Source organism: Gracilinanus agilis, chromosome 1, assembly GCF_016433145.1.
Source record: "Gracilinanus agilis isolate LMUSP501 chromosome 1, AgileGrace, whole genome shotgun sequence".
In the NCBI taxonomy this organism is placed as follows: domain Eukaryota; kingdom Metazoa; phylum Chordata; class Mammalia; order Didelphimorphia; family Didelphidae; genus Gracilinanus; species Gracilinanus agilis.
In genome coordinates this window covers 246,621,740-246,633,799 of record NC_058130.1, presented here as the reverse complement: position 1 = coordinate 246,633,799, position 12,060 = coordinate 246,621,740, and the positions used below count along the sequence as shown (strand labels likewise).

The window sequence follows — 12,060 nt, the reverse complement described above, 5'->3', positions numbered from 1 at the left end:
TCTAGGTGATTCAGTGAATAGAGAGCTGGACCTGGAATCAGGAAAACCCGAGTTCAAATCCAGCTTCTGACACATACCTGCTGTGTAACTGAGCACATCACTTAACTTGTTGGCTTCATTTTCCTTATCTATAAACTGAGGACAATAATAGCACCCACCCACTAGAGTTGTAAGGCTCAAATGAGATAATAATTGTAAAATACTTAGCACAGTGCCTGGCCTATAAACATTAGTGATGATGATGGTGGTAATGGTGATGGTGATTATGGTAGTGTTGAACTTAGATTTTTTTAACCCTTTCCTTTCCCAGGAAATTGTCTTTCACAAAAATATGATCCACTTCTATGTTCTTTGAGGAACAATGTTTTATTTCTTTTTACATTCCCTTCCCCCCACCAACCCCGCCCTCTTTAGAGACTATATCTCTTAAACTCTCTCAGGCTGATAATTCAGGGATACTTCCAATGCTAATCATTAGTACACTTTTACATGCTGCTTTTCCATCCTTGCCTGGTTTGCCCCTCCTAAAGCAGCCTGGCGGCATTCAGTGAGCTCCTGTGAGCTCACTTCTTAGTATGGACACCCCATGGACTTTTTAGACCTACAGTAGATCAGAATTTCTGAACTCAAAAGTGATGCACTGGCCTCAGACTCCCCCAGTAGCAAGATTACAGGCATTCTCCACCATCCCTGACTATAACAGTTTTATTGCACTGACCAACAAGAGCATATGATTCAAGTTAGATAATTCATGACCTAAAATGTATTCTTTTCCCCCCTAATCCCCAGTCTCACACATACAAATTAATATTACTAAGAGGAAACAGCAGCCAATTAGACATTATTACCAATATCAGTGACTCCATTGGCTTGTGAAACTATGGGAAAAATTAAATCCAAAAGCTAATAAGATTTTGTTTTGGAGACATGCATGCCAAAAGCCAAAGAAAAGCCATGAACTTCTGTGACTCTTCATTACATCAGTTAGCTGAAAGGATATAAAGTTCTGTGTAGTATAGGCCTTTGACTTTTGTCTTTACTATTTACACCAAATCTCCTTCTTTGCTTCCAGCTGAAGACAAAAAAGTACCTTTTGGTGTCTCTACCACTGTGGATGAAACATGTTTCTGAGGACCAACTCCAGGTTTTCACTGAAGTGTTTATGGTGCAGCTTTTTGAAGCTACTTTTGCTGTCCAGGATCCTGAGTTATGTCAAAGTGCCTTACAGGGACTTAGCCAGGCTATGAAACTGCCCAGTCCAGCTCAATACCTCTGGAGTCAACTCTGCTGGGCTACTGAGAAAATCTTTGATCTTTTGCCAAACAAGATTCGGGTAAGGAGCAAAAATATTTGCATTCCTTTATAATTTATATTTAGGATTTTTTAGAGCCTTTTGGCAAGGTGAGGAGGTAAATGTTTTAGGAAAGTCAGTGGGGAATTAATGAGAAATGACCACATTCTTTACTGGGAGTCTTTTCCCTTTCAAGATCTGGGTTGTCGAGGTTTAAAATTTAGAGCCATGGTTTTGTACAGACTTGACATAGATCATCCAGTGCTGAACCAGAGAATTCACTCAAGGCCTCTTTGTAGAATAACTGACTCTAGAAACTAAAGAGAAGAGACTTCTTCACATGATAGTCTGCTGAGAAAATATTCAGCCAAGAATATTTCTTTAAGTTTACATATTTTGTAAGATTTCAGAAGGAAAAATACTATCAAAATACTAGTAGGCTGGAGAGACACCTATATCTTAGTTTCTTTAGACTGATAAAAAAAATTGCTCAAAGATGACAGAAGTCATTCTTCGAGATGTCAAAAAAAAACAAAGGAATGAAAATATTTGAACCCATTTATGTCTTCTCTCACTGCAAGGGGAATATTAAGTACATTTAAAAGAAAGAGTATTGCCAATTTTCTTGTGTTTGATTAATTTAGAAAATCTTAACAGATCTGTTCATAAGGACAAAAGAATACCAAAAAGATGGTGTTCTTTCTCTTCTTTAAAAGGATTTAAAATAGGCTTGTTCTCCTAGTGCCTAAATGCATTTTTATATTCTTGGAATTTTTCTTTGCCAGAGAAGTGATGTCGACCTGTATATCAATGCAGCAAAATGCCTTTCAGAAATGACAGATACCGAGATTGATCGCATTACCCATATTACTAAGGTAATGATATCAGAATCTTACTGTGAAAGCTTTTTTTCTAGGTTGAAGATTCAAATTAGAATGCAGTGGTGGCTTTTTTTTTTAGATGAAACATTCTTGCTTATAGCTTGCAAATGACTAATTTCAATATGGATTGAGTTCCTATTTTGAATAAGAATCTAAATTCATTAGCCTAATTGTCCTCAGGTTCTTTAAACTCCGAAAGCATTTTAGAGACATTGATGTGCAAAAGTGAACATTGGGTATTTGATGTTGTTTTTAATATAATTTTATCATGAATTTAACAAGCAAGAATAGTTCAATTAAAAGAAAATTACAAATAATAAATAAACATAAATAAATTAAATTAACTTTTATAATTCATAAAACATACTATGTAAACTTTTAACAAAATAACAACAGCAATATTTTGTTTATGTCTGTCTCCCTTTCTGCTCTCAGATTTTGTTGCTGCTACTATTTTTTAACACAATTGTAGTCAACATGTCTTCCTTTCTGCTTTTGGATTTTGTTGCTGCTACTATTATTTTTTATGCAATTATAGTCAGTGTGTACCTTCTAAGGCTGTATTCTTTGTTCTATGACCTTTTGTATAAGGCTTTTTCTGTTTCTAAAAGTTCTTCAGGAAGAACATTACTTATGTTGTAATAATATTCTGCTATAAACCAGGGTTTATTCTGCCATTTCCCAGTTGTTGGAACATTATATAAATTGAGATGAGCACTTTGCAAGGACACAAAAGAAATAGGAGGATGTAGCACTTGTCTTTCACAGCCTTGTAATTTTGTTGGAGATGGGGTGTCTAGAGCAATTCCTGGCAGTAAAAAGCTTATGGTTGGCATGTTACCCATTTGGGTCCCTGGAGTACTATTAGCACATGACCACTACAGTGGAGTAAATGGCCCAAAAGAGTTATTGTGCCACTCTGAGAGCCTGTTGTCCTGTCTTGCACTGGGAATACCAGAGCCCATTATTTCTGGGATGTATTTATCAAATGTTCTCACTAATTAACCTCTGAACACATTTATAATATCTTTGAAGAAAGATGGTGCCTACCATCAAGACCTGCCATCTCTAATGGACAATTTTAATAGAATTCAGAAACAGGCAATGTAGCCTCCTGCCAGGAATAAACTGTCTTAGCATTTGGAGTGGTGGCCAACTTCAGAGTCAGCCTCTGCTTTTAGCCTAGCCCTTAGGGGCACAGCAAGCACAGAGACAGATTAAATTAATGGTAGCTAAATGATTTGCCGTTTTCAGAACAACATAAAGAAGGCTGCCTTTGTGAAAGTATATTTAGTCTCTCAAGGTCGATTTCCTCTGATGCATTGGAATGATGTGATTGAGGTTGCAGTTCGATGTCAAGACAGAGAAACAGTTGCTTGGATGATGTTACATGGTTTATATCATGCACGAATTATAAGCCATGCAAACACAGGTGAGAGCACATTGATGCAAAAGTAAGTTTATTTGTTTTTAAAGGGAGAGGGTGAGTGATGGATCCCCCATCATCTGTTTTAAATTTGGAATACAGAGTCCTTTGGAGACAAGATTCAAATTTCTCAGGACATCAGAGAGTTTTGAGAGCTTTTTGATGACCAGCAGATTCTATTTCTTTATCTTAAGTCAAGTCTATCAGCATTTATTAAATGGTTATTCTTGGAGTCCCTGCGTGAAGTGCTGGGGATACAAATAGAGTCAAAAACAGTCCCCACCCTCAAGGAATTCACATGGAAAAGGGGGAGACATCTTACAGACAACCATGTTCATGTAAGAGATATACAGGATAAATTGGAAGTAATGTAAGGGAAGGCACAAGCATTGAGAATTGAGAGTAAAAAAAGACTTGCAGAAAGTGGGATTTGAGCTGCAACTTGAAGAAAGCCAGAGACAAGAAGAGAGAACATTCCAGGAATAGAAGACAGATTAGTAATACAGATTAGATAGATTACTGATACGTCAGGTAGAAAGGGACAGTTATTTTCACTTCATTTGAACAAAAATTAACTAATAACTAGTGGAACAGAAAGAGCACTGAATTTAGTCAAGAGATCTGGTTTCCTTTGATAATTGTAGCATGCCCTTAATTACATGACTATAAATAAGGAACTCACTAACCTCTTTTAGCCTCAGTTTCTTCATGAATAAAATGAGAGGGATATTACTTGTATCACCTACTTCCCAGGGTCATGTTTTGCCAATCTTCTAGCACCGTAGGAATGTACTTTTTTTTTTTTAAATTTTAAACCCTTAACTTCTGTGTATTGACTTATAGGTGGAAGATTGGTAAGGGTAGGCAATGGGGGTCAAGAGACTTGCCCAGGGTCACACAGCTGGGAAGTGGCTGAGGCCGGATTTGAACTTAGGACCTCCTGTCTCTAGGCCTGGCTCTCAATTCACTGAGCTACCCAGCTGCCCCCAGGAATGTACATTTTTATTCATAATCACTGTACAAAATGTTGTGTTAATGATTGGGAATCAGAGGTGAAAATGGACACAATCCCAGCCTGTGGAGAAATTCGAGGGAAAAGCAGTATGATACAGTGGTTGGAGTGCTGAACTTGGAGGGAGAAAGTCCTGGGCTCAGATCCTCAGGTACTGATTGGTTGGGTGACCATGGGCAAGTTATTTAACCTCTCTTATCCTCAGTTTCTTATTCTGTAAAATAAGATTTAGTGTAAGTAAACTCTAGATGTCTTCCATATATGAATCTATGGTTACAATCTTGTTTGAGTCGTTCACTCTTTTCTAAGTCTAGAAATGGAAAGTATTATTAGTACAAAGGTCTTTCAACTTTTTGAATGTGCAGATTTATATAATGTTTTATTGTTTACAATGTACTTTAAAACTCTTGTGTAAGGTTCAAATGATTCTTACAACAATTCTGTGAGTGTAGCTTGTCTAAGTGTCATTTTCTTTATTTAACTGAAGAGGAAACTCAGAGAGGCTAATTGATTTACCCCGAGTTACACAGATAAGGAAGTGACAGAGCTGCAACCTTAAAAGCCAGGTCTCTAAGCTCTGGAATCTAAGATTCTTTCCCCCTCACCTTGGAGAGAGCCATTTCTCCTCACCTTTCTGGTCAAGTAATGCATAAATATCTGCCAGTCTTCTAATTTCTGTTGTTATCTTTGGCCATTGGGGGTTGCATTTTTTTTTTTAAACAAAGCAAACAATCTCATCAAAGGCTTCTATTGAAATGTTTAGTATAGAATCAGACTATCATATGATTAACTCATAAAATGGGATGCACCTTCTAAAATACCCAAATGTGCATAAGATTTAGAACAAATGCTTTTTTTTTTTTTATAAATTTAACACATGGATGATCACTTGAGTTGAAGATACTTGCCTAATGCAAGAAGTTCTTCCACCTTCTCTGCCATATGTTTCTCTTTTATAATTTCTGGAGAAGAGTTCGTTTAACCTTTTTTTAGCATTAGATCCTTTTGACAATATGGTGACTCCCACAGACCCCTGCTCAGATGAACGTTTTTAAGTGCATCAAAAAAAAAATACATAGAATCCTATAAAGAAAGGCAGTGACCTTCAAATAGTGACAAAAATACTTTTTAAAAAAGCTTTTGGGCTTCCTAGACTTTCTAGGCTTCCTTCCTAGACTTAGCATTGGCATCCAGAATGACTTCAGCAAATAAGCAGTGATCTAGAATGTCAGAGACTAAATCTCATGGTACTAAATAGGTTATATATACACCTTTCTTGCCCCATTTTTCCTACAGCTGCAAATGTCCCTGAATGTATAGGGCAAGAATCAGCAGATGCCATTACAGTGCTCTTTGGAAGATTTGAGGGGTTTAACTTTATAAGTCTTAAGCTGCCAGCCCTGGGACATTCCAGACTGACATTGAAGCTGATAGCATTCCTTTTGTGGAATTGACAACTACATCTTCCTTAAGGTTTACTCAATGAACCTATACCAAAATACTGTATTTCTTACCTTAAAAAGACATTCATTAGCGAAACATAATAGATATCTCTCACATCAGAATATGAGGGATGAGTAATTGTATTTATTTATCCATAATGGAACTCTCTACACCTATGCGGATGCTACCTATCTATTAAATAATTCCTAAGGGAGTTGTCTTGGGAACACTGAGGTTAAGTGACTTGAGCAAGATCATATAACTAATAAGTGTCACGGGCAGACCTTAAAAACTCCAGCACTCCATCTACTCAACCATGTTGTCTCTATAGACATTCTTTGTAACATACAAGAAAGCGAATGAACAACTCATCAAAAGATTTAGAATGACTTGTTCTTGGAAAATCTGGCTGAGGCTGAGAAGTCTTTGTTCTCTCTAAGTCATTACTATAAAAAAAAAAAAAAGAGGGGGGAAAACACAACAGACTTCATGCTGGTGTTTTCGCTATTCATTTCCCCTGCAGTAGCTGTTTGTTTTTGTTTGTTTGCTAAAATGAATGAATTGATCATTTTAAACCCCAGCAAAAAAGAGTTTTTGACCTCAAGTCAAAGTTTTACTGCCACTCAAAGAGTCCTTTGATTTTTTTTTTTTTAACACTGAGGAAGAAATGTCACTTACTCAATTTCCACTTTAGTGTAGTATTAGTTGCAGTAGATTTAAAGAATAAATTAGTTAACAGAAGCCAAACCAACCATCTTCCTCAAACATTAAAAACAAAACCCTGATGTTCACAGTGTCAGAGCAATATCTTTTGTTCCTTCACAGGTCAACACTATTACAGTGAGAACTTGGAATTGTTTGATGGAGTCCTCACCAGGTGTTCCTCTTTGGTTACCATGGTTATTACTGCTCTATTTTGCATTTCAAAGGAAAACTGTTACCCATATTCCTAGTCAGAAAATGTCCTTGTCTTTTCAGGAGTGCTGAAGAGAATGGAATGGCTGTTGGAACTGATGGGTTACATTAGAAATGTTGCTTACAAGTCAACATCTGTTGAGAATGTGGCTCTTGAAGAGGTACAATCTATAGAAGTAATTTGTTGCTTCCTTAAAATTTAGGGCTTGTATTTGTGCTCCAAAGAGAGAATGTGTAATGCCTTGTTGCTTTTATTTTCCTCCTGCCTTTTATTTTTGAAAAACAATAGTGCCATCACACTGCTGCCAGAAGAAAGTGGGTGTTCTCACTGTGCTGTTTAAATTATCCAGAGCTGCCTTTTGAAACTCTTTTAAATGAAGCAGACTTCTGGGCCTCCAGCAGGATTGCTGTACTTAAAGTGACAAAAGTAATGAGAGGCCCAGCCTAAAGTCTCTGTGCACCTGAAAATGACTTAGGTGGTAGGTGCTGGAGGATTTCAGATTCGCCCTTTATTGTTTTTTTTTTTTTTAACGGGCAAACAAAAGAAGAAACAGATTTTCATCTGTGTTCCCCTTTCCCAAATAAAATGCAAGTGACTCTTTGCCACTTCTTGTCATTTTTCTGACTCTGCTGTCCTTTATGGGTTTTTACTAATTTGCTTTATTGTTGTTAAAGTTGCCTGGCATCATGTTTGTTGAGTGGATAAAGACTGTGTGCCCCAGGATATTTTTTGAACCAGTGCCTGGATTTCCTGGAGAGCTCCCTGTTTTCTAAATTTCCATAAATGATATTAGGTGTTTTCTAGATTGAAATGTTTTACTTTTTCTTTTTTTTTTAGATACAGTCCATTTTTATTTTTCTTAATTAAAATAGCTCTACTTTGAAAAAAAAAAGGGCAAGTTTTATTTCTCACTTTGCCTTGCAGTCAATGTAATTTTTTCCTAAAACATCTTATAAAATGAATCACTAACTTTTCTATAGTCTCCAGTACAGCAGTGTTTCATTGAGATGCCCGGGTCTTTCTTTACTCAGAAGGGGAAGTGAATCCCTAAACCATCTTTAAAACAGAGCTTGTTTGCCCTGAGCCTTAGAAGTTCCATCTCCTATATAGTTTAGGCCCTCTTTATGTGGATGTTGAAGGGAAACCTTGAGTTATACATTGTGGGTGGGTATGTATGTGTATGCCTCTGTCTTGGAGTTGCTAAAACAACTTGACCCATTTGTGTCTGTTTCCTGTTTAGGCTATCAACTTTCTGTTGCTGCTTTTTGCAGCTTCTGTGGTTGCATGGGGTGACCACGATGCCCCTCTCCTGCTCGGACTCAGTGCCAGCTGGTTGCCATGGCACCAGGAAGGAGGCGTGGCTGGGTTCTCTCCTGGTTATCTTGGCCAGAGTCCAAACAACAGGGTCACCTTGCAGGAGACTCTCACCCTCCTTCCCAGCAGCATGCTGCTTCTGCTAAGCAAAGAACCATGGAAGGAGCAAACACAAAAGGTAAAGCTGAAAGTCATCTCCTCATCAAGTCTGGCAGCCTTTTTTTCTCCTCAGCAGTCACCGCTGGGGAGTAGCGCTGTGGTGGCCTAAATGAAACTTGGATCAAAGCACAGGCTATACTATGCAGCCTTCCCCCATTGCCAGGAAAATGTAGAGCCTCTGTGATCTAGGGTAAACGGGATAATAGAAAACATATTTTTGGAAAAAAGGCAGCATCTATCTTGTGTGGTATTAAAGGCGCACACACGCTCTCTCTCTCTTACACACGCACATACAGAGACACTCACACATTCTTGAAACCTTATAGAAATAAAATGATAAAATGATACCTATAAGAGGCTGGTGAAGATGTTGACATGAAATGTTACAGTTGGGACCAACTTCCCCTAAGAGAGTGTACAGCAAAGATGACTGGATGAAGCAGTGATCATTAAAACCAAAGAGAAACACCAGAAAGTGGGGTTCGTGTCCATGGGGAAGGTACAAGAAGACAGCCAGAAGCTTGTTGGTGCTGTGGTTGGCAGCAAGATAGAGGCCTGAACACCCAGCCTAGAGGAGCCAGAGCAGGGGACAAAGGCAGCCCCCAGGCAAGTCAGCAAGCATTGATTAAATGCTTAATCTGAGCCTGGAGATACAAAGAGAAGCAGACCATATTTCCTGCTGTCCAGCAGCTCACCATCTAACAGTGCTGTTAGTGGAACCCTCTAGAAGGGATACAAACCTTTAATTTAATTTAATAGTTTAATTTCTAATATCCAGTCAGGGTCACAGCAAGGGACAAAGCCCTGCAAGGTGATTTAAAAGGGGAAAGAGACAGAGATAGGGGCAACTCAATAGTCAATAAATATTTGCTAAATGCCTACTATTTGCTGGGCACTGGGCCAAAATCTAGGAATTCAGATATGAAAAAAGAAAGTCTCTGCCTGTCAAGGAGCTTATAGTCTAATATGGGAAGACAACACACCAAAGGAAGTTGGAAAGATAAAGTGAGAGGGTGGTGTGAGGGGGATGAGTATGGTGGAAAAGTCAAAGAAGTCTCCCAAGTAGTGCAGCCAAGTGGGAAATGAAGAGAGATGTGTGTTCTGACTTTCCTCTTTAAATGGAAGCTTTGGAATGCATGGCACTGCCCTCCAATCCCAGAGGCAGAGAGTATTGATAAGGCATGAATGCCAAGATCTTGCAGTTTTTCCAGGTTCCTGGAGCATGATGGAGAAGTCAGAGAAATCCCAAAGTTGTGTAGCCAGATGGGAAATGAGGGGGCCAGTGAGAGTCAGGCAGAATTCAGGGATTTGGGCTGGGAGCAAGACCTTTCTCCATGGCCAGAACTGTGGAAAAGAAGGAGGAGAACTAGGATCCCTCCATCCCTCCAGAGCCATGGTAGGAAAGTGATAGTGACATCTGAGATGCTAAAGGGACAAAACCAAAGTCTAGGCGGCCTATACAAGGGCAAGAAAGGGGGCAGAGCCACAGGAACTGAGGCTAGGAACGTACATAAATAATAAAAGGCCAAGGAATGCAACCGTGAAGTACTTGTTTGTCCTTTGTTTTCAAAACACTAAAGACCTTATCGGATGATGTCTTGATTTGTACCTGAACTGGACTTAAGTGAGGCAGAATTGCAAAAAGTTATCAGCCTCTCTCTCCCAGAGTTCTCAGAATCCAACGACAAGGCAAAAGTCAGGATGACTGGTGAAGGGCTGGGATGCCACAGATGATCTTGGCATCTTGACGAATGACCAAGCTCTGAATGCTCCACAGTGCCTGCTTCTGCTGCCTTCGTGACCTTCAAAACAAATTGTTCTCATTTGCCTATTCCCCCTGGGGAAGTCTTTGCATGTTTGGAGTAGACACCCACTTCAGTCACCAATAAGTTACCCTCAACTAGTTTAGCTCATCTTTCCAAATAGCTTACCAGGGTGCACCTACTGTACATGCCATAGTTTCTTGGAGGCTGATGTGAGAACTGAGTGCCAGATGGACACCAATGATGGATGAGTAGCCTTGCAAAGGGCTCAGTAAGCTTTCAAATCATAAGTACTTGTCCTCCTTGAAAATCCATATATCCAGGAGCAGCTAGGTGGTGCAGTAGATAGACTGAGGGTCCTGGAATAAAAAACAATCATCTTTCTGAATTCAAATCAAGTCTCTGACACTAACTGTTTGTCCCTGTGGAAGTCAGTTCACCCTGTTTGCCTCAGTTTCTTTATGTGTAAATGCGATGAAGAAGGAAATGGCAAACTACTCCGGTATCTTTGTCAATAAAACCTCAGATTGAGTCATGAAGAGTCAGACAAGACTGAAATGATGGAACAGCAACAATAGAATGAAATACCATGGATTAACAGAAACTGACGAGGTAAATCCAGAGCATCTGAATAAAGAATTACTTGCCACAAAGACTCTCAGAGTGTATGAAAGAAATGAAGCAAGAGGTTAGAGAAGGAGTGGAGGACTTGAGGGGAAAAAATGGGGGAAACGAGAACAGAAAGTAGAAAAATCTTTCTCAAGTAGTAGACTGAAAAAATAGAATGGAGAAGCCAACACAGTGATTCTGTGAGACAAGAAATATTTGAACAAAGTTAAAAGACTAGAACAATTAGAACCTAATATATCTACTATCAAAAACAAGTCTAGCAACAGATTGAGGAAAGATAATTTAAGAATTGTCCAATTGCCTAAAAATCATGACCAAGCTAAAAACTTAAATAAAATATTTTAAGAAAGCATACAACTACCCAGAACTATGAGAACCAATCAACCAACAAAAATATGTGAAGCACTTACTTTGGGCTAATTACTGCAGGTACAAAGGAAGGCAAAAATGGTTCCTGCTTTCCACTAACTTGCATTCTTTTTTAAAGAAAAAAATTTCCCATTCAACAAATATTTATTTTCTTTCTTTCCTACCCCATACCTTATAGAAACACAAACTCCTTGTAACAAATATGCATAATTTAAGGGCTTTATCCTCTTTTTAGACCCAAATCTAGCCAAAAAAAGTAAGTGACAAAGAAAATAAGGACCTGAACAGGAATTAAAAAAAAAAATAAGATGAAGGGGGCAGGTGGGTAGCTCAGTGGATTGAGAGTCAGGCCTAGAGACAGGAGGTCCTAGGTTCAAATGTGGCCTCAGACACTTCCCAGCTGTGTGATCCTGGGCAAGTCACTTGACCCCCATTGCCTACCCTTACCACTCTTCTGCCTTGGAGCCAATACACAGTATTGACTCCAAGACGGAAGGTAAGGGTTTAAAAAAATAAAAAAGATGATTCTCATCTATCAGTTTTTTAATAAGAATAAAAAAGGAGTATTTTCCAGTCTTGCATGATACTTTTAACAAAAACTAACCAAATGCTAGAACATAAAAACATAAATAAATGCAGAAAAGCAAAACTATTAAACATGCTTATTGACAACAGTGCAATAAAAATTATGATCAAAAAGGATATTTGAAGAAAGAATTTAAACATAAATCAAGACTAGTAAATATAGTCTTAACAACTGTGGATAAAAGAGCAAATCGGGGAAAAAAGTAGATAATTGTATCAAAGCTATTGAATGTAATGAGACAGTAAGCAAAAACTTTTGGGATGAAGCCAA

General features: G+C 38.4%; 1 protein-coding gene across 3 annotated transcripts in view; it reads left to right on the top strand.

Moving 5' to 3' along the window:
- Nucleotides 1-12,060, top strand: part of FOCAD (focadhesin) — a 363,803-nt gene that overhangs the window by 342,313 nt on the left and 9,430 nt on the right. For all 3 annotated transcript variants that reach the window (XM_044660684.1, XM_044660676.1, XM_044660669.1), the window contains 5 exons: nt 1,073-1,333; nt 2,077-2,166; nt 3,427-3,604; nt 7,032-7,129; nt 8,210-8,461. In XM_044660684.1, the coding sequence (XP_044516619.1) occupies nt 1,073-1,333; nt 2,077-2,166; nt 3,427-3,604; nt 7,032-7,129; nt 8,210-8,461 (879 nt within the window). The remainder of the gene's footprint in view (nt 1-1,072; nt 1,334-2,076; nt 2,167-3,426; nt 3,605-7,031; nt 7,130-8,209; nt 8,462-12,060) is intronic.